The 27818-nt window shown below is 38.5% G+C and overlaps 1 protein-coding gene across 1 annotated transcript in view; it reads left to right on the forward strand.

The window, feature by feature from the left end:
• The window catches only part of adgrl2a (adhesion G protein-coupled receptor L2a), a 112603-nt gene extending 85023 nt beyond the window's left edge, over positions 1-27580 (forward strand). The window contains exons 9-20 of the mRNA XM_055164668.1: positions 883-1066; positions 2591-2713; positions 3564-3769; positions 4392-4565; positions 5438-5647; positions 7001-7221; positions 8205-8271; positions 15997-16088; positions 19622-19790; positions 19975-20103; positions 20801-20897; positions 25518-27580. Of these exons, the coding sequence (XP_055020643.1) occupies positions 883-1066; positions 2591-2713; positions 3564-3769; positions 4392-4565; positions 5438-5647; positions 7001-7221; positions 8205-8271; positions 15997-16088; positions 19622-19790; positions 19975-20103; positions 20801-20897; positions 25518-26359 (2514 nt within the window). The 3' untranslated portion in view covers positions 26360-27580. The remainder of the gene's footprint in view (positions 1-882; positions 1067-2590; positions 2714-3563; positions 3770-4391; positions 4566-5437; positions 5648-7000; positions 7222-8204; positions 8272-15996; positions 16089-19621; positions 19791-19974; positions 20104-20800; positions 20898-25517) is intronic.
• Positions 27581-27818: the final 238 nt, after the last annotated feature.

Below are 27818 nucleotides of genomic sequence, written 5' to 3' on the forward strand. Positions count from 1 at the left end.
TTAATTAAGCTATTGAACTCTTCCTTCCAAATAATTAGAGGTTAAAGACATTCTTAGTTGCTGTAGTTGGTGAGTTTTAGAAGACTTGTCAGGGCTGTGATTGGCTCGGTGCTGTGACCCCGCTGTGTGGCCACTGATGAAACGTCCTTGAAACTGAATCTGCTGCATCTCCCGTGACGCTGCTACCCCATTTCTCCTTTACATTACGCCTTTGTCAATGATACAGAAAATTACGTTAGCTTTGATGACTTTCTCAAGTACGAGCAGTAAATAATAATGTGGAAACTTTTCAAAACTAAATCAACTGTTTTAAGAAGCACTGGACGGTCTGTTACCTACTACACAGATTGTATCGCTTTGTCCAGAATGTTCCACAGTATGCCATTATGGCAGTATGACATATGTATCTCCATGGAAACAAGCAGGTGAAGCCACAAGGTCAAATTACAGGTCAGATCTGTGGTGAGGTGACCCATCTCACTGTAAAGTAATGCAGTCATGTGATGAAATAAATGCAAAATAAGATACGTTTGTGCCATACTGTGGAACATTCCAGGCCAAGCTATAACATCTCCATGGTAACAAGCAGATATCCAGACCCTCAACCAAAAAAAGTTACAGTATACCTTTAATCTCACTGTTCCACAATATTCATGGATGTGCCTATTTTGTTCACCCATGTGTTCATTCATTCATTTGTGCGCATGCCACTTTTCCTCCCCATCCATGTGATAGTGTATTTACTAATAATAATAATGATAATAGATTTTATTTATATTGCACTTTACATTTGAAGAACAGATCTCAAAGTGCCACAGTCAGTTTAAAATCACATAGAATATATCTCTTCATTATTTTGTCTCTGCATTTTGTCACTCATAGGCCATAGTGGACACAGTGGACAACCTGCTCCGGCCAGAAGCTCTGAAGTCCTGGCATGACATGAACAGCACGGAGCAGACCCACGCAGCCACCATGCTCCTGGACACTCTGGAGGAGGGGGCTTTTGTGCTCGCAGACAACCTCATGGAGCCTGCTATAGTCAAAGTACCAGCAGACAACATCAGTGAGTGAACTTTGTGATATGTTGTAGTCAGTGGTGGAATGAAACAAAGTAAAAGTAGGAAGGTATTGTACTTAAGTTTTGGTATGTGTACTTAATTTTCAACAGGACTGAAAAGTAAAAGTATTTTTTACTATAGTTTGAGACCTGCTAAAAAGGATGAAGGGTCTATTTTTAACACATTTGTAATTTGAGCAAACACAAATATACAAATAAAAATAGCTGGAAAGAAAAAAACAAAAAAACAATTGAACAAAATTCAACACATATCACTGCATGTGGAGCTTTATTAGACCTCAAAATCTGCAACATATTTTTTACTTTTACTTTTACCACTTTTTTAAGCGAGTACTTTTACTTAAGTAGATTTTTTTCATGTGACTTTTACTTTTACTATCACTCTAGTATCTGTACAAAATTGGATACTTCTCCCATGACCAAAGATTAATTGATAGATACAGACAAAAGTTACATATGTTATATTATTGTGAATATAGGAATGTGCAGTGTTTCTGTAGCTGTAGGCTGTAGATTTATGCATGTAGATTTATTACATAAAGGGATTTTACGTTGTCAGTTGGAAGTGGTGTACGAACAAAGTTATTGCTTTTGGATATTTGAGCTAGTAATATTGCAAAAGACAGATAGTATAAATACAGGTGGCATCAGAATATTAAAAAACACTCAAAGAACAACTATTTTAGGAAGCTTTTTACCAGTTCTTGTCCAAATAAAAAAAATCCACTGAACTAGCAGAACTGCAAAGTCAGAGTCTGTGCACTATTTTTACCATCGTGAAGACAAAATGCTCCCATAGACTTCCTTCTATCTGATTGTTCTTTTATTGCCATTTTCTGCACTTCCTCTATAGACATACGTAGTCAATTTCTTCATATGGCCTTTCCTAACAACCAGGCTATTTGCACAGTACTGTACACGGGGCATTTTGTTTCTTGTGACGGGAAAACAAGACTACATTAAAAAGAAGGGACTTTGTTTTTCATAATAAGCATTTAAACCTCTGGGGAACAGCCAAACAACGCATATTAGGTTTAACGAGTCGCTTACTGACAAAGTGATGTATATCGGACAATTAAAGGGCCTGGATTCTGTGATTGCGCTCGCTTAGTTACAAATGTGTGTGTCTAGACCTTGTAACTCTATACATTAATGTGAACATTAGCCTGCTGTAGAGTCAGAAAACTGCATTGTTTATCTTACGCATCCTCCTTGGCAGTTTTTCTTTTGATGTTTGCATATGAAAGAGAAAATTCGCCGCCATTTAAGATTTTGATCATATATTACTCACGTCTATTTGGGTCTTAATGGGATGAAATCAGCCCTGGGTTTGTGAATGGTGCTTTTATCATTGAGCTCATTGTGTGATTTAGTGAAGCCATCAGTGCGCCCCCCGCCCCAGCACTATAAAGACTGAACAAAAAGCTTTTGTATCAATATAGTCTTATTTCAATTTTATGTCTTTGCAAGTAAAATGTTGACTCTGATCTTAACCTTTTCCACTTTCAGTCTTGGACGTGTATGTACTCAGCACCGACGGCCAAGTCCAGGATTTTAAGTTTCCACAGTCGAGCAAAGGGGGGATCTCCATCCAGCTGTCAGCCAATACAGTAAAACTCAACAGCCGTAATGGTACGCACCTATACTTTACAATTCTTTCTTATTGTTTCTGTAAAAATGGAACGACATGGTATGGATATTATATGAGCAGTTTAATTTTGTGTGTAATTTCTACAGTTTCTTCTAAAATACTACTTTAAAGGTGCACTTGTTGCTTTTTGGTTGGGGGTCCATCACCTACTCATTTCTTTGGCTATGTCATTGCTCTGCTTGGAATGTTCCACAGTATGACAGCTCTCCCTTGCATTTATTAAATTACATATCATTTTATAGCTCAAAAATACCATTCTGACTGTAAGTAGGGTTGCCTCTCCACAGAACTGACCTGTAACTTGGTCTGGGTTGCTTTCCATAAAGATATAAAGGTTTAACACCATACTATGAAACATTCCAGACAAAGCAATAACATTTCCATGAAGAAAAGCATTTGACGGACCCCCCACCAAAAACTTTACTCATTGCACCTTTAAAATAGTGTGTGATGAAGAACTGTTCTTGATAAACTGAAATATTACAACAATTACATCAAACTCCACAGTTCTACAAACTGAACCTGGTGTGTTTTACAAAATGTTTCAAATTATGCTACAAATCTGTATTCTTCATTAAAATTCAAATCACCGCCCACAGCCCAATAGTTTCTCTACAGTGATTCACAGATGTACTATTTATAACATATTTATGATTCATCCATTTCCAATCTCTGCTATTCTCAAACACAGACAGAGATTTCATGCTTTTATAGTTTCCTCTCTTTGCTTTGCTTCATACCCTAAAATAAAAAAATAAAAAAACTCCATTAAGTACTTTTGGCTGCATTGAATCACAGTCTTCACATTTCCTCCTTCTTCTTTTTGTGTAGGAGTCGCCAAACTTGTCTTCGTGCTGTACAAAAACCTGGGCCAGTTCCTGAGCACTGAAAACGCCACGATCAAAATGGCCAATGAGGTTTACGGGCGCAACGTCTCTGTGGCTGTCAACTCAGACATCATCGCTGCTTCAATCAACAAGGAGTCCAGCCGCGTGTTCATTAACGAGCCTGTGGTCTTCACCCTGGAGCACATTGACGTGAGTGCATAGAGCAGACTTCTCATATTAAAAACTCCAGGAGGCATGATCCACAGTATGCACAGATCCGCCATTTGAATTGGTAATGTCTGGCGGAGGTCAGGCACTAGATTATTTAAGCCACCGAACATCAAATTAAAAGTCTTTAAGTGAATTCTTAATAAAACATAATTCGTTAATCAAAATTGGGATATAAATGATTTTCTTTTATAATGGCTTGAATTAGAGCCTAGATTAGCCGTACAATCTTGGATGAAATTACTTTAGTGCCCAATTATCTTTTTAAATTTGTCACCATAGTTCCCAGAGGGGCACGCAGGACTTCATATTTTATCACCGAATTACTACAATTGCAGAGACAGACAATCAAACAATTCTATTATTAAAGCTCTTATATAGGCAGTGATGTCGTGGTTGATTTGGCAAAACGTGTGCCAAATGAGATCCAATGTACGGTAAGAACTGCCTCATAAGAGCCGTGGAGTGAAAAATCTCTATTCTTATCGACAATGAGTGAATACTTTGCACGAGTAGGGGGTAAATGGTCTCTGTATTATACATGTACTTCAATTGGAGGCAGTCAATTATTTGGACACTTAAGCATATCTGGTGTTATCTGCAGATGGAGCACTACTTCAACTCCAATTGCTCGTTCTGGAATTACTCGGAGCGGAGCATGATGGGATACTGGTCGACTCAGGGCTGTAAACTGGTGGACTCCAACAAAACCCACACCACCTGCTCCTGTAGCCACCTCACCAACTTTGCAATACTGATGGCACACCGTCAACTGGCTGTGAGTCCAGAATCATCTTTCGTTTACATTGTATATGAATTTTTATCGTATTATATTTTTGGCTTAAAGGTGCAATGTGTAACTTTTCAGGTTGGGGGCCCGCTACCATGGAGGTGCTATTGCTTTGCCTGTAATCTTCCACAATGTGCTTTTAAACTAATATAGGATGCATTTATTTAATTATGGGTGTTTTTATTGCTTAAAAACCCATTTATAAACATTGTTATTGTGAGTGGGGTCGCCTCTACACAGATCTCACCTGTAAATTGACCTGGTGGCATCTCCTGCTTGTTTCTATGGAGACTGAAAAGTTTAATGCCATACTTTGAAATACTGGAGTCAACGCAAAAGCAATAACATCTCCAAGGAGACAAGTAACTGGCAGGCCCTCTACCAGAAAAGTTACACAGTACACCTTTAATTAGACTGTTGTGGCTGTTTCTTGTATGCTCAGTTTATATTTTACTGAAGTGCTGCCAATTGCAATTATGGTTGGACTTTATAACTATATTTACTCAGTGTTCGTTATGACTTTACCATTATAAGTAAGCTTTTTCACCTGTATTATTCAGTTTGTTTACCTTTAATTAAAAATGTCCCAGTCTCAAGTGTATTGTGGAAAAGGTTGGCTAATGCTTGAACGCAACTGTCCAAATGTTGTTTTAATTACTTAAAGATAAACAGATAAAAGAAAAAAGCTAAAACAAATGATAATAAAACTAGATAAAAAAAAAAAAGCGATAATAAATTATAATTCTATTACAAACAGTACTCAGAAATTTTAATATATTTATCCTATTATTGTGAATTAACCCCCTAGCATTTGTCATGTCTAATCTAATTCAGAAACCCTGTGTCTGTTTTTCTGACAGGTGAACAACAGGGTGCACGAGCTGCTCCTGACGGTGATCACGCGTGTGGGCATCGTGGTGTCTCTGGTGTGTCTCAGTATCAGTATCTTCACCTTCTGCTTCTTCAGAGGCCTGCAGAGTGATCGCAACACCATCCACAAGAACCTGTGCATCAACTTGTTCATCGCAGAGCTCATTTTCCTCATTGGCATCGACATGACCGAACCCAGGGTAAAGACGGGCTTGTATTATAGTAGTTTGACTCATTCACCTTTTATTACTGTCACTTTATAAAAAGGCTGGTTTACTCAATTCAAATAGCTCTGCTTCAAATAATTTAAATTTAAGCTAAAGTAAATATGTCAATTTTTTAAAGGTGCATTATGGAACTTATGTGGTTGCTTTTCCTGCGTGTCTTGATCAAAATGTTCTGTCTTTACATGGAGTTTTCCACAGTATGGCACAACACTTATCTTTCTCTACACAGCACGATGCATGTTTTTCATAACATCTTTTACCATTGTCAATACCTGTAATTTAAAGAATAAATGCAGTATAGTTCAAATTAATGCCCTACTGTGGAACATTCTAGGAAAACGGATAACTTCTCCCTGGAGAGAAGCACACAGCAGAAACCTGCACTTGAAAAGTTACTTCCCATACCATTTAAACATACGTATCATTTAGTATCATGCGGTAATAGTATAATTTATCAAGTTATACATGATTGCAACTTGCTCACTACACAATTAAGTCTACAAACTACAACTACCAAATCCCATTGAAAGACTGTTTGTTTCCTAGCCTCCCTGACATGACACGACGAGGCCAAAACCATTAATATAGATTACTATGGGACCATGTCTTCCACTTGACAGCTCTTTTCTCCTCCCTCACTTAAAGCCACACGGTTGCCATGGCTCTGCCCACAGCCGTAGCATTTTGAACACATCTCACCGTTACATTTTCGCTTGACGTGAAAGCATTTCGCTGCATACAGGTGGGAATCAAGGCTTCAAACGGCGAGCTGTGTAATTAAATCTTCTAACACTAGCTTTCCAATAATCCCCCTGACGGAAATCTAAACCTGTGATGGTGGAGGATGAATATTCATTTATTTTATCATTTTTCACTGGCAAAGTGCTTTGCTGAATAGGTGAGGCAGCAGCCGGTGTGACATTTAAGTGGATTTATTAAAGGGCCACTAACTTTCCTTTTACTTTGGAAGAAATCTAGTTTAAGATCTTATAGTGAAAGAGTCAAAATAAAGTCATATAAGGCAACTAGGTAAATGGGTCGTGAAGGGCGAAAACTGTGACAATGTGAGAAAATAACAAAGAAGTGTATTTACCATATATTTTACAAATGCAATAACTCTATATCTGAAGTCTAAAACTCCTAAAAAGTCTATATACAATTTATAAATGGAGGAATAGCTTCTATCAATCTAATCAAAATGTCAGTTTATATGTCAATTTGCAAGTTGTAATATCTGTCTGTAAAGTTGGAATTATATTAAATCCCATGTTTTTGCTCGGCTACATTGGCTAACCCTGTTATTTCCTGATTTGGTTGTTGACTCAGATCGGATGTGCCATCATCGCGGGAATTCTCCACTTCTTCTTCGTGGCTTCCTTCACCTGGATGTGTCTGGAAGGGGTCCAGCTGTACCTCATGCTCGTGGAGGTCTTTGAAAGCGAATACTCTCGGAAAAAGTACTATTACGTGTCTGGCTACCTCTTCCCCGCAATAGTGGTCGGCGTGTCTGCTGCTATCGACTATGGGAGCTATGGGACTAACAAAGCGTGAGTGTACTTTGTAAATAAAGCTTTTCAAAATAGTGCATGCTACAGTTTTAGACTAGTTTGTCTGTTTTTGTGTTAGAAGAAATCCTCTCATCATTTTAGCCTGTGTATCCCTGGAGAGAGCACCAAAACATTTGAGCTCTTTTGCCAGGGCTGAGATGGGCAGCTCTTAAATATTTCATGTCATTTGAAAGGGGCTGACAGACTCAACACTGCGGTTTCAGAGGGGTGCATCTACATTAAGGCTTTTCTGCACAAAGACCCTCCAGTGACCTCTTGTTTGTAAATGCTTTTTTTTAAAGAGACAAGCCCAGAAAACACTGATTAATGGACATGACGCACCAAGCACGGGGTCTTTTTACAGACAAAAAAAATTTAATTTAAGTATTTTTTGAAAATTATAAGATTAGTTATTTATAACAGAGAATAAAGGATTCAAATGCATTCATACTCATAAAACTAAAATATGCATTATTTCACCCTTTTTACCATATATGCATTTTTGTATCTTTTTTTAACATAGGTCATAAATATCCGTACCTATTTATTTATCCTTAGGTTAGATACATTTTAATTATTAGGATTTTAGTCAGAAATGCTTCCTATATATATATTTTTGTACATTAATGGTCCTTTTTTGACTTAAACAAACTATTTATCCACAAGGGAAATTATTTAGACACAACAGCTCACACATCACAATATAATATATATATAACAAAGAGTAAAAATATAAATGGTAATAATAAATTTGAATTAATTAGCAAAAATAACAAGAGACTGGTGTCAAATAAGGCATCATTATATAAATGTGTATGCACAAGCGAAAATAAAAATATAGTAATGCAAATATGTCTCTCAGCTATATATACGAGGTTATTCTCAACCATGGTATTCTCTTGTAATGTTCAGCATCTACACTGTACAGGTGTAGCTCCTGTGCACACTGTCCCAGGGCTTATATGTGTTTCCTTGTCCCCTAGGTGCTGGCTAAGTGTGGATAATCATTTCATATGGAGTTTCATAGGACCTGTCACCTTTATCATCATGGTAAGCTGCTCTATCCTGCTCTGAATGTTGGGCCTGAGGTGGGGGAGGGCTGTGGGGCTCAGGTCAAAGTGATGCTGTGAATGGCAGAATTGAAATCAGGAAATTTATAGGATTAGCCTTATGGGGTCTCACTGGTAGCAGACAGGTTAATTAAGCTGAAGATCTGTTTGGCTCTACTTTGGAAAGAAGACGATTTTATTTTTACTGCTATCTTTGATGGACATGGTTGCTTTTATGGGTGTGCAAAAATATCAATATATCATGATACTGAGTTTGGTACAGCGATACAGTATTGTTGTGGGCTGCTGCATCGATATATATCGGCAATATGTCGGAGTGTCTTTTGATATCAATTTTTGGTTCTTAAAAACAGCATTATATCTATCACATATCCCCTTATTGTGATAATGTTGTATCATCATTCATGTATTGTATTGAATTGTGAATGCCTGTCATTCCCAGTCCTAGTTGCATTTATATAATAAATAATAATAATAATAATAATAATAATGATAATAATGATAATAATATAATAATAATAATAATAATAATAATAATAATAATAATAATAATTATATTATTATTATTATTATTATTATTATTATTATTATTATTATTATTATTATTATTTGTAAAAGGATGATGATAATGATCACAAACACATATACTGTTAATACTAATTCCAAACTGGTATATCTGGAGTCTTTCATTCACAAGAAAAAAATCTAAATGTGCATAATATGTGTTTATACTAGAAATATTTGCACATTTTAGCATATGGTCTATCTGCCTTAAATATCCAACAGAGGCTGATATTTTGTTTGGCCAACCAGCTGCTTAAATATGCATAAAGAATGAATACATAAAACTTTATTTGAATACTTTAGTCCCAAGAGCCTATTGCAAAAAATGTGACCACACAGCTTTCTTATCCAGTTTGTGGTAAAACAAGGTTGGGTTTCACTTTATACTAAATTCAAATTAGATCATTTGGAGAAAATGACCAAAATCGGTCCAAGTTGGCCCAAATATATCAGCAAAGTTTATCAGCGATTGGTTTCTTTGGATTCTTAATAATCGGTATTGGCATGAAAAAAAAAACATATTAGTTGATCTCTAGTAATGTATATACCAATATACCTATACTAGTAGGCTGAATTTCTCTCTTGATCTGCGATTTTCTTTTTGTGTGTAAAAGCCATCTTTGTAGCGAGAAGAGGGGTGTCAAAGGCACCTCTGTGTTTGGCCAAGACCTGCTTGGGTGAAGGACATACAGCATATCATATTGACATATGTCCCATTGAGGCATGCAATTATTTACTGGTCATGACATTATTATCCCCCGCTCCATCAGAGAGGCTTGGAAGAATGAGACCTCGGGGAGTCTTAGAGGCGCACGCGAGGAAAACGGGAGAGGGAATAGCAGGAGGTATAGTAGCGATATACGGACACGTATTGGTTTGCCCTTCTCACAGAGGGATGAGGAAGTCTTCTATAGAGATGTTTGTTCAGCACTGTGTTCATTATGTGGCGTTTTGGTCCTTACAGTATATACCGATGACCTCTGCCTAGCATCAGACTGACACTGTGGATATAGCAGAGACAGGGGGCTCCCATGTCAAACTGTAGCCTGTCTCACTGCACAATGAAGAGCTTTTAGAAGTGAGGATACAGAGCGGCTTTTTGTCTGCAGGATAAATAAAAAACGAGGGAGATGAGTTGACTGGACTGCAGTTCACAGTTTGTTCAAAAAGAGACATGGCTGTTTCTTGTCTGGTTTTAAAAATGGAGGAGGACAGAAGGAAGGCTGGAGCTGGGTAGAGATGCGTTGAAAGTTGAGCGGTTTTCTTTCTTTCTACTGTTTCTGATACTACTCTTGATGTGCAAGCTTATATAACCCCAATTTTAAAAGCCAAGAGTTAGGCTACACATGTCAAACTATTCAGGATGAGGACAACAAGATATAATGATGTTTTTTTCCCTGTAAGATGCTTGGTAAGTTTCAATATGATATAATAGAATGAACAGATAGTGGTTGTCTTAAAGGTGCATTGTGTAATTTTTCTGGTGGAGGGTCCATGGAGATGTTATTTCTTTGTTTGGAATGTTACACAGTATGGTATTAAACCTGTCTGTCTTCATGGAGATAGACCAAGATACAGGTAAGATCTGTGGAGATGCAACTCCGCTCACAGTCAGAATGCCTGTTTTTTTTAGGTATTTCGGAATATAAAAACTTTAAATACAATATAAAATAAAATATAATCATCATCATATATCATATAAAAAATGTAATAAAAGTAGAGGTAGAGCTGTTTAATGTCATACTGTGGAACATTCCAGACAGACCAATGACAACTCCATAGAAACAGGCATCCAAAAAGTTATGTTGTGCAATTTTTTTTCATAAAATCATTCCAAAAAAAAAAAAAAAAGACAGATGTTGGATATAGTTGTTACCAAAAACCAAATACAAAAAAATAAAGCATTTTCCATTGTGTTATTTCTCCTTGTCTCAGCAAATGCTCTGTCAGCCACACAGGAACCTTCATCTAAATTAGGGCCTCATTGTTTTCTATTGTATGTGGGTGCTTTTGTAAAGATTTGCATGAAAAATGTGTCTGCAGTGGAAATGATGATCAGAATCCCAGCGGTGATGACCAGAGAGATAGAAGCATGACCCCGTGAGCGGCTAATGTATTGCATCGCAGCTAACGTGTCACAGAAATTAGCTTTTTTGGCCGTTCTGGCTTGAGCTCTCCCACACCACGCTGCTTTTGTCGGATTCGGTGCAACAATTGACTCAAAAAGACAAAGTGCTGTGGAAAGGGGCGTCTCAGGGGAGCAGGCAAGAGCGAGGTTTGTCTACAACATCCCTGACCCCGGGGTTCTGCTACAAATTGGCTTTGTCCTTGTCAATGAGAGAGGCAGAGGAGAAAGGAAGGAAAACAGAAGCGATAGAAGAAGTGTGGTCAGCTGGAGGCTGTCTGGATCACTGGTTCTCAAACTTTTCACACAGGAGTACCACTTCATTTGGCTCTTAAACTTTTATACTATTGGTAAATGAGACATATTATGCAAAATCATCTTTTATGAGCTTTTAACCATGTCACAAATGGTTCATCCTCATAATTAGCTTTTACATAGCCGTATTTTGGTATGAGTAATCTTAATGTCTTTCTAGACTGAAAATGTTCATTTTCACCTATCCCCTATCTCCATCCACTTCTCTGTATTGTCTTGATATTGTGTCATCTCTAGGTCAGACAAAGCACCTGATGCATAATGTGGAGAGCTAGAAATAATTTGGTATGGTTGTCTAGAATTGCATTAAAATAAGAATATGATTATGTTAAGGTACACTTTATTATCCGCATAGGAAAATTTGTCCTCTGCGTTTGACCCATCCTTCAGTGCCTCTGGGCATTTCTTCAGGAGCAGTGAGCTCTGCAGCGTAGTCAGGTCAAGACTACCTTAGTTGGAGGATTTGACCTCCAGTGCATGTTTTGTGTTGGTTAGGGAAACCGCAATGCCCAGAGAAAACCCACCCAGGGAGAAGATGCAAATTCCACACAGAAAGACCCCAACTCCCAGAACTTGAACCTGGAACCTTCTTGCTGTGAAGTGTGAGTGCCGGCTGCTCAGCCACCAAAAGCCAAAAAAGTAGTAGCAGTTCAAATCTGCAACAAAACTCGGTTCAATCCAGGTCACAACTGCAGTCAGTCAACTGTAAAAGCACAGTTTGTGAAGCACAGATGTAAAGCCCTTCTTTTGACCATGTACTGAAGAACATGAGGACATGTTTTGACCCTGGATGATCCTGTTTCTTTTGTTTTTCCGACACTCGTATTGCCTGTATTCTCTGTGTTGCTGCTGTCTAAAAGTGCCTAAACCAAAGCCTCGGAGATGCCTTTAGATGTGCTCTTGTTTCTCGTCTCAGGGCACAGAGGGCATTAGCTCCATGAAAGGGGAACATGGAAGTAATGAGTGGTGGGGCCAACCATTAGTATGCTTGAGCTACGCTGCTACACAAGGCCTTTTGGATCATGACACGTCGCAAGCAGTTCCTCTCATCTGGACAGCTCCATCTGCACCTTTAATATTTTATCCCTAGCAGTTCATGTGGAGTTCACTGTGTACACTCAAAAAAAGAAAAAAAAGCTTTCTGCCCAGTCCCTGTGTGGTGATGGGCTTCTGCTTGGCTTGCAGTGGTGATGCAGAGGCAGAGTGAAGGGTGGAGGGGGCAGCGTTAGTGAGTTAGTGAGGGGATCCCGGGGGAAAGCCAGCCAAAGCATGTCGGTGGGGGCGGGAACATGTGCTGCGCTGCTAGGTTACTTTAAAGTCCTGTGTCCTGCTCCTCGGTCTCACTGGAGCGAGTGTGAAAGGCCTGATCATCCATTTTGGGTCTCACAGGTTTATTATTATTGCAGCGAAAATAAAACCGGGTCAGTGCAATATGATGGGATTTTTTGTGGTAAATTTTGACCCAGTTTTGATTCAATTCTAAGGCTTATTTTCCAGATAATTGAAAATGTAAATGTGTTGTCAAACAGCAAATGCAGAGTAGGGTTGGCAAAAAAAAACATAAATAAATAATTTACCCTAAACCCCCTTTTTGAAACTATAGATTTTTACAACATTTCCTATTTTGATATCTAGTTAGATTAGATAGATATTTATCAGAACCAATACTGAAAATATCACCAAACAAAATTGGAATTTGATGTAAATGAGATTTTGTACAACACCCCATGGTAATATATATATATATATATATATATATATATATATATATATATATATATATATATATATATATATATATATATATATATACAATATGATTAATTTAAAAAAAACAACTGTTATTATAGTGTTTCAGATCCCTCTAAATTGTCTAAAAATGCATTATTATCATTGTGGTATTAAAATTGTATTTATATGGAGGCATTTTCTTTCTGAAATTGAGTTTGCACTGTTAGTATTAAGACAATCCTAAATTGCCAATATATTAGCATGTTTATAATTTAGATCACATTTTTTTTTATATTCCAACCAATTAGTTATTTCTCTGTATTTTTCTACTGAGATCAGATTTGTTTTTTTTTCAGTGGTGTGTGTGAAATGAAGGAGCCCAATGGTCACTATCATTTACAAATGAAATTTAATTGATCTCACCTTAGAGATTAGTGCTTAGATCATTAATTCTGCAGAAATCTCTTTTGTTTTTGTCAGCTCTCTGTATATATATATATATATATATATATATATATATATATATATATATATATATATATATATATATATACATATATTATTATTATATAAATTTATTTTTCCGTTACGGACCTGATTGGCTAGTCCACCTGTCAATCATGCCCATTTGAAAACAGGGAGATTCGCCGGTGACCAGACTCACGTGTTCAAAAACTATTGACGAAGTTAGTATTCTGGATCCCAGGCAAAACAATTAGCATACTTGGTTTCAGATTATATGTTCAGGCCAGTGTTTCCAAATTCTTTGATTTTAAATGAATGCCCTCTTAGCTTTGTTTTTGTCCTGGTGCATTTGTATTATTATGTCTCAGCTTCAAAGGCGTATTACCAAATGTATTGGTATTATAATATCCAACATTGTGCTGGCTGCTTTATTTTGGTTTTCCGCTCAGCGTATTGAGGCTCTCTCTATGAGCTGATTGCATGTGGAGAGGTGATGTATTGATCACAACAGTCTTTTGATAGCAGCAGCCGTACACAGCCCATTCTTGTTCTGGAGTGAATGTCTAAGGTCTGCAGTCGGGTTTACAAAGGTCACTCCTTTATTCCAATCCATTTTTCTTTCCACAGTGTTTTGACATTCCTAAGATAACATGATAAAAAGCTGTATTTACAAGGCCCTTTTTGTTCCTCTCAAGCTGAGATACACCATTCCTTACTCTTTGAAATTCATATTGGAGGCACATATTTCTATTTATTTACTTAGAAATTCCTTGACATTATTTATACATGCCTAGCTAGCAGAACAAACACACTGCTCCCAGCTCTTGCGCTTGCTGTGTCAGAAAGACTAGTTTGGCCCCTGAATACATGTTTTTGAACTAAATTATTTGGAGCAGGTTTCTTACTAGCCGCTCCTGCTTTTGTGTTTCTAAAATCAGGCTATTGATTTTTTTAAGGGTACTGAATAGATGCACGCAGATATCTATGTCCATGCCAGGGGCGTGTTTTAGATTTAATACATTAACACAAGAGAACAGGCCGCGTATCTCTTTCCTTTTGTTCCCTTGCTCCATCCCTCCTCATCTGTCCAAGAATTGAACACAAATATAGTGTAGCGTGCTCCCTCCAGCTTCTCCTTACAAGATTTCACTATGAGCACCAAATGATATGCAGTTGTTTTAACAAGAGGGGCTCTGATTTCTACTTTATATTCCCTTTTGGGTACACCACACTGGCATGGGCGCATATTTTTTGTATTTCTGTTCAATTTGACTTGTTTTTCTATTTTTTCTCTTTTTTATTTTGGCCCTGATGGATTTTAATGCGTTTTCATGCTCACATTGATATAGAATGACACTAAATTTGGCGCCAGTCAGCCTGTCTGAGGCCAAGTGGAGCAATAGATGTTTATTGGATTAGTCTGTGGACATGCAGACATCTGAAGGCTCTCCACTCTATAAATACGAATTAACAGATTTTTTCCCCCTCTTGTCTTATGCTATATTTGAATCATTCACTTCCATGTATCCACCTTGATACTGAACAAGCCCAGTGTCTTATCATGTATAACATGTCATATAGGCCTTTTGTTTTAAAGGAGACATATTACACAAAATAGACTCTCAAGAGCTTTTAACCGTATTATAATGGTTCTCCCTCACAATAAACTTACTTAGAGTTGTATTTTCATTGGTTAATGCCTGTCTGAGTAATCCTCTATTGTCCTGCATTTGAGACTTGAGTGCTCGAGACATTTCTGTTTTCACCTACCCCTATCTCCCCCCACTTCTGTGTGCTTGTGATTAAAGGTGTTAACTTGAGGTCAAACACAAATGATTAAAAATGTCACATGGGAATTTCTCAACATTTAAATCCACATTTTGTTACACTGAAATGCCACTTTGAATCAGTTCGGTAGTTTGGAACAGTCAATGGACCGTTTCTGTTACCTTGTTTTAGGACAATATTGTGGTTTACACTGAACAAAATGTAAAATTAATAAATTGTAATATTTGTATTATATGTATGTGTGTGTGTGTGTGTGTGTGTGTGTGTGTGTATATATATATATATATATATATAAATTTATTTATTTTTTTTACTAGTACATATACATTTATGTAATTATGCCTTATTCATTTATTTATTTATCTAGTTATTTTTGCTACTTATTTTGAAATTACCCCCCTTCATATTTTTGTTCTTTGTTATTATATTATATTGTGATGTGTGAGCTACTGTGTCCAAATAATTTCCTTTGTGGAGGAAAGTTTGTCTAAGTCTATACATTTTAAATTGAATACCTTCAAAAGTCCAATCATTTAGGAAAGGAGAATTTGGTACACTTCTACTTCTGTGATACCATTTTTATATTAAAAATATCACATTTAATTGGATGATCAGTTTTTTATGAAAACAAAAATGACGCATTACTATTTTGTTATTTTTGTTTCATTTTAATAAACGTTATAAGCATTAACCCTGTCATCTGTGTGTTTCTGACAGCTCAACCTCATCTTCCTGGTCATCACAATGTACAAAATGGTGAAGCACTCCACCACCCTGAAACCAGACTCAAGTCGACTGGAGAATATAAAGTAAGTTAAAGAGTCACATACACAAACCCACGCACTACCAACATTTAACACTGGTGCTGTTCTGCTGCTGTAGCCTGCAGCAAACCCCTTTTATTTCTGTGATAATGATCTTACTCATAACCGTGTGCTCCAAAAGAATCATATAGACTTTGCTTTGTCCTCGTGTGTTCTTTTTGCGGGGAATAGACAGATCTCAAATGCTGACTGCTCATGACTTTGTGAATTGTCTGGTTCGTCCTCTGTTGTGTGGATCCAAGCCACAGACTCGAACGAGGCCTGACTCACATCATAAAGCTGCTGGAGTTTAACTGTGTGTGCTGGAGCGCGGTGCAGGCTGTGTGTGCGCCTTTACATACTACCAAGTGAGGACACGTCAATCAATAGTGGATTTTTAGAACATATTTGACTGGAAAATTATGTGATGTTTTTTTCTGTACATTTGTGTTTGGAGAAACAATGAAAATTAAGGTTTCAGCTTCTTTTTACTGGCACCATTTTGAGCACTTTTATCCTTTCAACTTCATATTTTGTCTCAAACTGTTAATTGCTTTGGCAACAGCGCTATTTTTTCATCACTTAGAAACTCATGGATGATACTCAAAAACCAAGTTCTAGTATTATAAGTGAAGAAAGTTGCGCAGGACATTCCAGGAAATTCCTTATTCCATTTTCCCCACTTAAATAACAAATACAATTGTGTTTATACTTGCCATTTAGCAGTAAAAATTCCATCTTGGATACAAATATACAAATGCGTAATTACATGCCAAATCGCAGCGAATGTCCCCACGTAGTTATAATGACGAGTGTGTGTTTTGTTAGAGAATTTACTTCTGGAACACGTCAAACACCCCTTTTCCTAAATAGATCTCAGAAGAGAATTTCAGACCGCAGCCTTCGCCAGACCACCACCCGCTTCCCATACAGTTACAACTGCTTCGCTTTGAAATGAAAACCAATGTCTTTTTAATTGTTGTGTTTGGTGGTTGCCGCTTCCCATGAATGATGTATTTATTGTAAGATAGAACGCCAGAGATTTCCAATTTGCTACTGTACGTGTGTTTGTACTTGTTTCATTACTTTTTCCTTTGCAAACAGGAATCACAGCAGTAGCAGCTCTTCTATTTTTACCCTTTGTTTATTTTTATTTTTTTGTTTCCCTTAATGAAAGCGTGCAACATTACAGCGTTGTGGTAAAACTGCAATCAGGGCCGGCATTGAGGAAAAAGGGCTTATTTTGACTTGTTGGTTTATTTGCGACAGCCTAGTGCCTCATCAGAGAAACCGCAGTTAGTGAACATAGTGACACATGGATCTGTGTGCATATACATGTATTCTTTTGTTGCTGTTGTGTTAGTGAACATAGCACCAGTGTCACTGCATGCTGCATGTCAAGCCCAAGTTAACGCATTCCCTTTTCTGCTCTCTCTCTATCTCATTCTCTCTGTCTCTGTCCTGCGCTTCACAGTACTTATCGCGTATGTGATGGCTACTATAATACAGATTTGCCTGGGTAAGCTTGTGCTGTACATTGCAAATACACTATCACTAAAAACTATCACTAAAATATGAACCATTTTAGATGCTTTGGAGTGACACACCATAGTGAATAGTTGGTGATATTTTGGAGTAATTCAGTTTTAATTAGCCTCATTTCATAATAAACAAATAGTGCCTAACCCCAACCCATCAGTTAAGCCTGAATCATTCTTAATAAACATATTTTATTTATTTATTTCAGGGACAGTGAATATTAATGAATATTTCTGTAAATATGCCAGAATTAACCAGGAAGACTTTTTTGTGTGTAGTCCTTTTGACAGACGTTAATGTTGTTCTAATGACAAAATACAAAATCAAAAAACAAAAAAATGAAAAAATGAAAATGAAACAGTATTCAGAGAACAATTGTTTACACTATTTACACTCCAAGACACAGACACATCAGTCTTCCAGCAACAATCCTATAGAGACACATACATCAGAGACACTCATCATAATGTTATTGTTTGTTCATAATGAATTAAGTTGTTTTCGTTCTTTATTAAGGCTAATTAAAAGTAGTAGTAGCAAATAGTCTTCTTATGTCTATATCCCCTTTAGATATGCATGTTATTTACTTATTTATCATACACATGAAAAAATAAATAAATAAAATATAATACTTGGATAGATGATTTTTCCAGGCATGGTGCAAAAGTTGTACCATTTAAACTGCAAATTTTCTCAATATCGAGAGATTTTTTTTCATAATATTTGCAGAATTTGGTTTACAAGTAAAGCATTTGCAGCCATACATATACAAGTCTTAACCTTTCAGTTGATCAAACATCATACTAACATACATGGCCACTAACCCACGCTTATTCTAACTGTGTCTCTCTTTTCCTGCTCATCCTGCTCTCTGTAGCTATGAAGATAATAAACGCTTTATCAAGTAAGGACACGCTGGAAACCTCTAGACTCTAGTTCTTACTCAGACTTTTCCTGCTCCCTCTGTCTGTCCGATGTTCCTCTCGCCGTTTCATCCTCTCTTTGAAACTCACGTCCCTCCATCATCATCAGTGTGGACATATGTGTTTGAATAGTGGTCTGAGCTGGTGTGTGAAGCAGGGATGTAACGATATCAAAATCCTCTGATACGATATTTTCACGATATGCATCTCACGGTTTGATATTTTTTGCAATATTTTGTGGAGGCTTATAAGAATATGCAATTTTTTCACTTTAAAAGACTTGGAAGAGCCTTTGGTACTGTTATAATATGAACAATTAAGATTTAAAAGTGCTCAGTTATAGTTATTTCTTCATGTAGTCTTCATTGGCAATACCAAAGGATCATGGTCTGTGTAGTTCCTTCTGTTTTTTAGCTATTGCTGCACCATGGCAAGGCAAGTTTATCTTTATGGCACAATTCATACACAAAGTAATTCAAAGTGCTTTACAGAGTAAGGAAAACATTACAGTCACCATGACAACTCATTTAAGCGAAGAAACTTATAATTCGATGGCCTCCGATATTATTGTGAGACTTTTAGACAGTTATTGTTACATCCCTAGTGTGAAGGCCCCGTAGACCTTCACACACAAGCCGGGAATCTTTGTCAATTTAAACCGACTTGAAGCACGCCATAGATAACAAACAGGCTGATTCCAGAGTTATGCCAAGCTAAATTACATCAAAAACATCAAGATTCAAGGCAGGACCTGTGGATATTGAAGTAGGGGTATTAAATTACAGGCACATCTGAAGAAATCTGAATATTGTGTGAAAGTTTATTTGAAAAGTGAAACATACATGGATTAAGTCATAAAACATAATATGGAAGTTCAATCTATAAAGATGAGATATTAAAATGTATGTTTTCTACAATATTTTATTTTAAAGATGTGCCTGTAACCTATATCATGTACATGTATTTCTCTCACATGGTTCATAATCTTTTCCCTTCTTTCTCATTCTTAGCCACAATCAAACCCATAGCAACACCACAGGCCCTTTATGTAATGGCTGTGTTTGATTTGTGTTGCAGGTCTTGGGTGATGGGTGCTTTCGCTCTGTTGTGTTTGCTGGGTCTGACGTGGTCCTTCGGCCTCTTCTTCATCAACGAGGCCTCCATCGTCATGGCGTACCTCTTCACCATCTTCAACACTTTCCAAGGAATGTTCATCTTCATCTTCCACTGTCTTCTGCAGAAAAAGGTAGGCCCCACGCTCTTTTCTTTCAGGTTTAAAATGCGGTGAATTTTAAACAGGAGGCTCTGGGGGAATGCGCTGGGCTTTGTATGCTGATATGAAGAATCAATAGAGCCGGCGTGTAGATTCCAGGATCAGTCATATGTAAAGTCAACATGTAGTGTAAACTGGTGCCTGTTTGCTTATGCAGGTCCGCAAAGAGTACAGCAAGTGCTTCCGCCACACGTACTGCTGCGGAGGCCTGCCCACCGAGAACTCCCACAGCTCAGCCAAAACCTCCACCACCAGGACAAGTGCCAGATACTCCTCTGGGACACAGGTAGGACAAACTGTATCATTCGCTCCCGCTTCCAGTGAAAGTGACTTGTATTAGGTCTACAGTCAGATCAAGACTGCACCATGCTCTGTACTGCATGAGTACGTTTGTTCGGCTGTGCCCCCCTCAGCACTTGCTTTTATCTTTTCAACACTAACGTCACCAGCATGAGAAATATGTCACTGTTTAAACAGCACTGCCAGCACTTATGTATATGAGGAGAGTATAGGCATTGTGCTTCTACAGAAGGAGCTGCATCCATCGCTCAGATGGCCTTTGTGAATAAAGTTACTAATGGACATGACAACAAACTTTACAGCTGGTGGTCAGCAGCTTTTTAGCAAAGCTGACACAAGCAGTGATATACTGAAGAATATATATATATATATTTAAAAGCATGAGACAAGCTTAAAACTGAAATAACATTTAAAGGTTAATGTTTGACTGGTGGAGACTTACATTTGGTGTAACCGTTGGGACTTTGTTCATAAACCCAGTTCATCCAACAGATAACTGGTATAGGTTAAAATACTAGTACACTATATGTAGTCAACCAAAACATATATAGGTCATCTGAAAAACACACATGTATTCATAGCGCCCGTGTCCCCCAGTACAGTTAATGCCCCACTACTTTAAGACATAAATAAAATAAACATAAAACAGAGCTAATGGCCCTTGTCCCTTGTTGACCTGGCAGAGTCGAATCAGGAGAATGTGGAATGACACCGTAAGAAAGCAATCGGAGTCCTCCTTTATCTCAGGTGACATCAACAGCACCTCCACCCTCAACCAAGGTCAGTGCCCACCACATCTCTGCTCACACACACACTTTATGCACACGCTTCATCATCCAGCTAAAAATACCTCCCTGTGGTTTCAGCCATACACTTCTAGCCCTGGTATTCACAATAATGTCTATAGAGTAAAGGAGTGGAGAGTCTGCTGTACTATGTGGATATGTCTTTTTTCTTTTTTTAGATGAAAGATTTTATTAAATTTTAGTATCAGCCCTGGACAACATTATTACTATTATTGTGGATCGAGTATACACTGATACACCTATTCATAGTTTTGCACAGTACTGCATAGTCCTGCCAAAAAAGGATTAAAGAAATCTGTTAGCAAATATCTTGTGCTATCTCCATCTGACCAGTAACATCTGACTTAAATTGGGGCAAGTTCAAAGTTTGTGTATGAAAAATCCGGCTGACTCGAGCTAAGATATTATCAGCAAAAATACATTTCAGAAAGAGCACTATTTGTCGTGGGGCATCTGAGGTGACCTGTGTTACTTTAGAGAGGGATTTATGAGTGAGGCTAGAGGGAAAAGGCGCTGTCATTTATTATTTAGCTGGAGCACAAATATGATGATGAGAAGATGATGTTCAACTCTGGCTGACCTGGAATGCGTAGTGCGTGTTCCCTGTATCTCAAATGGCTTTCCGAGCTCGCCTCTCCTCCTCTCCTCCTCCCTCTTGCGACTTCTGATGCTGCAGCTATACATGTCCATTTCCCTTTTCTTCTGTGGTTCTGCGGCTGTCGCGTGCCACAAAATAAAACACACTGGATCATGCTTTGGCCCCATAATTCTTATAGACATTTTGTTAATGTAGAGGGTTTGTATTGATCACTCAAGGGGGTAATGGTAGTGGGTTAGAGCACTTCCCTGTCATTAAAAAGATCCCTGGAGACTTAAGAACATGACAGGTGGCATTTAGCGCGAGTGATGGATAGCAGGGGAATACCGCAGTACCTTAGGTGGCCACCGGAAAGGTTCAGTAGCTTTTAAAGGAAAAGACGTCTGGTCAAAATAAAGATGTTGTTGGTCACACATTCTTTTACACCACTAGATTATATACTAGGGATAGGAAGAGAGAGATTTTTACATTATTCCTAGTATATAAAATTTACGAATTGCCAGTTTCCAATATTGTTTTGATTTGATTTATTTAATTTTATATTTTGTTACCATTCTAGTACTACTTTCTGGAACTATAAGAGGTGTAACTCAACAACACTTAACCTATTTTTGCTCAGTCTAAATGTAAAAAAAAAATCTCACAAGATTATTTTTTTCTCTTCATTTTTTTGTAAGATCTTGTGTCCTTTCCCTATAATATACTGTATAATCCCTTCAGCCATATGCTATACAGTGTTTAAATTATGATTATTATGAGTATTTAGATGGTAATATTCATAAAAAATATGAATTGAATATAAAGTAATTGTGTAATTAATGTACTGTTACTATGCTTCACTATGTTTGTAATGTTTCTTCATTAGATAACACTACTAGCAGTACGTATGGAAAAATATGATGTCTTATAAATGTGTTTACAAAATTTTTTATGAGGTGACAATTCGAGGTTTGCATTCAACACTGATGAATTGTGTTTAGACTGTGGTGTAAAATAAAGTGTCATCCAACTTTTATTTGGCCTCCTAACCCCCTAAACAAACGATCCAATTCAAACTACACCCCAATGACATTCACTGGCTCTTAAAACAGGCTTACTGCATCCTCCCTCATCTCTCCTCACTCTATTAAATGTCTCCGTCTGCTTTGTGTTTGCTATATGATTTTCTGAAATGTATGCACTTGTCTTTACACTTTGTAGGAATGACCGGAAATTATCTACTAACAAACCCTCTTCTGCGACCTCAAGGCACTAACAACCCTTATAACACCTTACTGGCCGAGACAGTCGTATGTAACACCCCCACGGCTCCAGTCTTTAACTCGCCAGGTGTGCTTCTTTATTCTTCACTGCTTTCACTCTGCTCTGCTTGTGTGTCTTATAGAAGGTTACAGCCATCCAAGAGCTGCCAATAGTCTAGCTTCACTGTTCCCTCTTAATCATTCTCCCACAAATCCACACAGAGTTTTCTAATGTTGTCAAAATCTGAATAAGTTGGGGTACTGTTTATAACATGATGTTTTAAAGGTGCACTGTGTAACTTTTCTGATGGAGGGTCTAGCGTCTCTTTTTTCTCTGTGGAAATGCTATTGTTTTGCCTGAAAACAACGTTCCACTGTATGGCATGAAATTTATCTGTCACCCTGGACACCATGCCAAGTTACAGATCAGATCTGCGGAGATGCAACCTCAGTAAGAATACATGTTATTCAAGGTATAATTGACCAAAAATGTGTGATTTATTAATGCAAAATAGTGGAACATTCTAGACAAACAATAACATCCCCACAGAGAAATGCAGATGGCAGACCCTCCACCAGAAAAATTACATACTCACACTCATCTTTCGCTGAGACTGTGTCAAATGCAGCATTGTCCCAGGCTTTTTGATTGAGGCTTTTTTCAAATTAAGTTATTATTCATTTGAATTGAACTTGTAAAACTGTTGTGTTGACATTCACAGTGCCCCACCCTATTCAGAGTTGTGTTGGTACAACATTAGAGTGTAATAGTCCTTGTGTGGTAGTGCACATATCCACTGTGTATGTGTAAAGCCCAGCACATGTTCACATTGTGGGTGCAGATTCCTGTGGTTGGTCCTGATCCACCCAGGGCACTCTCGGATTTCCCTTTTCCAAACCCGGAATGAGACATAATGATTAAGAGTGGAATAGGATACTGTGTGTTCAGGCTGGAGATAATGTAAACAGTGGTAAAGACGTGAAGCTCTAGTTTAAACTGCATGCTTATTAAGATTTATGCTGCACGGTTTATCAGGTGATTCATTATTTGTGCCTTAAAACACATGTTTCCTAATGCTTTTGCGCTAAGCCTTGGGTACATACATATGAAGATGTACTGTGTGGCTAACAATGAAGAATGCCCTACTGTAACTGTGAAACTGAAACAACATCTTCCATTGTTTGTGCTCTTCCCTTGTGCTTCCCCCTATAGTGACCTACAGAGAGACAAGTATGGGAGTAAAACTTAACTTTGCCTATCAAATGTAAATTTTTTTCAGCATGCTTATTTAAAAACAACCGAACCAACCCGGCACAATCACTGGTTTTACTTTTGATTTAGGCCATTAACACACACTCAATGAGCAAGTGGTTCATTAAATTATTCAAACGTACTCTGGCAAAAAAAATAAAATAAAATAAAGCAAAATCAAGAAATTGCCTTTGGTCAGTTTCCCAGAAATGTTGATGGCATCAGTATTAATAAAATGCACAAATAACTATAGCATACCTCCTTACTATTCAAATTCAGTCCCCCCACACCTTAACTAAGAAAACGTTCCCCACAGCAGCTTCAATTCGTCACTGTTAAATGTGACTTTATGGTAGCTGTGAAATCTCCACATTAATCTGTTGTTTTACAAGCGCTCTATCTGAGCTATGGTCCACATTCTTCCTTTATCTGCTCACTTAATCATGAAGAAGCTAATATTTATGTTTTTGCTGGTGTTTGGCCTGACCCTCATGCCCAAAGACATTCCTGACATGACCGGCAGTGACCCCAGCCGCTCCTCTGTTATTCTGCACTGGTTCTGTTAGGGACTCGGGGAGCTGTCAGCGTGACAGATGCCAAGTGCTGGGCTGCGGGCGAGATCTGACCTTTACCAGTTTTGGAGACTCAAACCACCAAGTAACGCCAGCAAGCCCCCAGAACAAAGAGCCCACAACAAACGTAGCATTAAATTTGTCAGACAAAAAGCTCTTTTAAAGCTTGTTTCCCTAATTTGCTGAACCCTTGCTCCCGCTAAGCTGCAGTTAAGACTTTGTTTTGTTGTTTCTTTTTCATGTTCCAATAAATCATTTTACTTTCTTTTGTACATCAGCTGCTCTTAGACCAGATAGGCTGAGCAGACAGACATGATGTGAGTGTCTTCAGTGAGTCTCTTCACCTGCTGTGTGTGGTGATGGTGGAGTGCTGCTTGTTGGCTCCCCTTGTAGTGAGAACAAAGATGGCTGTCCCATGTTGATACACAAATATTTTCCCTTTCTTGTCCATGTCATCTTTTTCATCTTTGTCTCTTTCTTTCCCTCGGCACAACCAAACCCATTAGCTGCTAAAACCTCTTGAGTATTGTAGCTCGCCCGCTTGCGGCTTCATTCCTGTGGACATCTCCTTTGCCCCATGTGTCTGTGATAGTGATTAATGTCCCAGTTTGTCACTTAATGTTGTTTGGGATCTTTTTCATCGCTGTGTCACGTCTGTGGCGAACTAAAACGCATAGTGCTCTGCTTTTAAAAAGCAATTTTTCAAAGGGAAAATAAAGTATAAAAATGCCAGAAAGTAAAATGATTTCTCACTACAAATGATGCATGTGAGTTTATTGTTTGTGAAGGATTGTGCCTAACTAACCAGTTTATGGCATGGCTTAATCTGACTTGTGACACTGCATCCTAAACAGCATTAAACTTGCTTGACATTTGCTGCTTTTTGCGACTGACTAATGTGAAATCCCCTCACGTCTCTCTCTGTTTGCAGGGCACTCACTGAACAACGTGGTGAGGGATACAAGTGCAATGGATACACTACCGCTAAATGGTAACTTTAACAATAGCTACTCGCTACGCAACGGCGACTTTGGCGACAGTGTGCAGGTAGTAGACTGCGGCCTGAGTCTGGATGACGCTGCCTTTGAGAAAATGATCATCTCTGAATTAGTACACAACAACCTGCGTGCCTGTAACAAGAGCCACCCACCCCCACCGCCCCCACAGCAGCAGCAGCAGCACCTGAGTTTACACCACCCGCCCCGGCCCCGCGCGCCCCCGCAGTACCACCACCGGCACCACACGGAGCGGGCTCCGCCGAGGGTGACCGTGGTGGGCGGCAGCAGCAGCGAGGACGACGCCATCGTGGCCGACGCCACGTCCCTGGTGCACGACCCTGTGGGCCTGGAGCTGGAGGCTCCGCTCATCCCCCAGAGAACTCACTCTCTCCTGTACGCCCCCCAGAGGAAGGGCAGGGCGGACGTGGACGAGGACACCTACACCACACAGCTCACCACCACCACCAACACAGAGGACAGCCCCCAGTCCCCTAACAGAGACTCACTATACACGAGCATGCCAAATCTGAGGGACTCTCCTTTCCCCGAGAGCAGCCCTGACGTGGTGGACGACCTGTCCCCGTCCAAAAGGAGCGAGGCTGAGGACACTTTCTACAAGAGCATGCCCAACCTGGGCTCCAGCAACCAGCTCCAGGCCTACTACCAGATAGGCCGAGGGAGCAGTGATGGCTATATTATCCCCATCAACAAAGAGGACTGCATCCCCGAAGGCGACGTACGGGAAGGACAGATGCAGTTAGTGACAAGCCTTTAAATGTATTGAAATCAGCCCCGTCCCCTCGTCCTTTTGCAGCCCCTGCCTCTGAGAGGACACTCCAGTCAAGCTACCCGGGCGCAGGTTTTATTTTTAACAGAGCTTAGCAGCCCCTGGGCATCGCCACCTTTTGGAGCCTCACCTCCCCCATCTGCGTTGCCATCTCGATTCAGACATGCCACTCGACCCACTTTGTCCTCAGACCAACAGACTCTGATGGCATTGCAAAGTTCTAGACTGTACATACAATGCAGAGTGGAATTTAAATTTAAAGAGACAAACCAACTATGTATTTAAATGTGCTGCTGCTGTTGAATAAATGAATTTTAAAGTACAACAGTAATAAACACTAAAAAGGCCAAAAACATAAAATGGTACACTGAATCAGAAATCTCCCAATCTAAAGGCTGTACATACATTCACGTCCATCTTTATGAAATCCTGGTTTTATTGTAGACAAACAGCACACACGGATCAGCACACGGACTCACATATTCCCTCAGACTTTTAAAGGTGTGGGAATATGCAGGCCCAGTCACTCCCATCACATGAAGTTTGGATTGTATAACCACTAGCAATCAAGCCCCTGGCCTTATATTTTCTCAACTGTACATTTGAACTGTTGTCGAGGAAATTGCTAAATGATATATTTTGTTGTATTGCTAGTGTAAAAATCCTGGGAGACAGTAAATACGGAGAAACCTTTTACTTTCAAAATTTTAACATTTGAGAGACTATTGTGTAGAAGGTGCACATATGTTAAACAGCGTGTCTATGGTTTTAACACTTCATTCATGGTAGTAGATTTGAGAGTTTAGGAAAATATGGAAGGTCCAACAAATGGCATACTCACCTTATCCACTTGTGAACAGTGTTTTGCTTACGCCCATTTAAGACTATTGCTTTGATTTCTAGTGGCATTAGTAGAATGGGATAAACAGGTTATAGGGTGAATTGTACGCATTGCACAGTTTTTTTGTGTAACTTAACTTTATACCGGAGCGACGGGAAGAGAGACTGAAACTGACTTGACAATAAAAACGTTGCTTTGATAAATGTAGTTCTTCCACCAGGTTTGAACCGTTTTAATTTATTGAAAAACTTTCCAAATGGACGGAAAATGTGTGAATATTTTCCAGCACTGGTATATTTGCTGTACTGTAGCTCATTTTTTATGTAAACATATTACCAAGGGGCTCATCACTTAAGACTGATGTAAATTTCAACACTTGTTTAACAAATAAAATAAATGTGAGATTTTTTGTCAACTGACAGTTTCTTTTTTAACAGTTGAAAAAAGTCATTATTTTGTTATGAATGAAGTATACTTTTTACTCAGGTTGTAAGTATGTCCCAAGCACCTTGAAGCAAAATTTGGTTTTCTAGCAATTTTATTTAACTTTTTTGAATTGCTGCATAGTAGATAAAGCTAATTTCTCCATCTGTGTTAGAAAAGCCA

This window comes from Boleophthalmus pectinirostris, unplaced genomic scaffold (assembly GCF_026225935.1).
Source record: "Boleophthalmus pectinirostris isolate CB_2022bp ecotype Guang Dong unplaced genomic scaffold, ASM2622593v1 HiC_scaffold_7, whole genome shotgun sequence".
NCBI classification, from domain to species: Eukaryota; Metazoa; Chordata; class Actinopteri; order Gobiiformes; family Gobiidae; genus Boleophthalmus; species Boleophthalmus pectinirostris.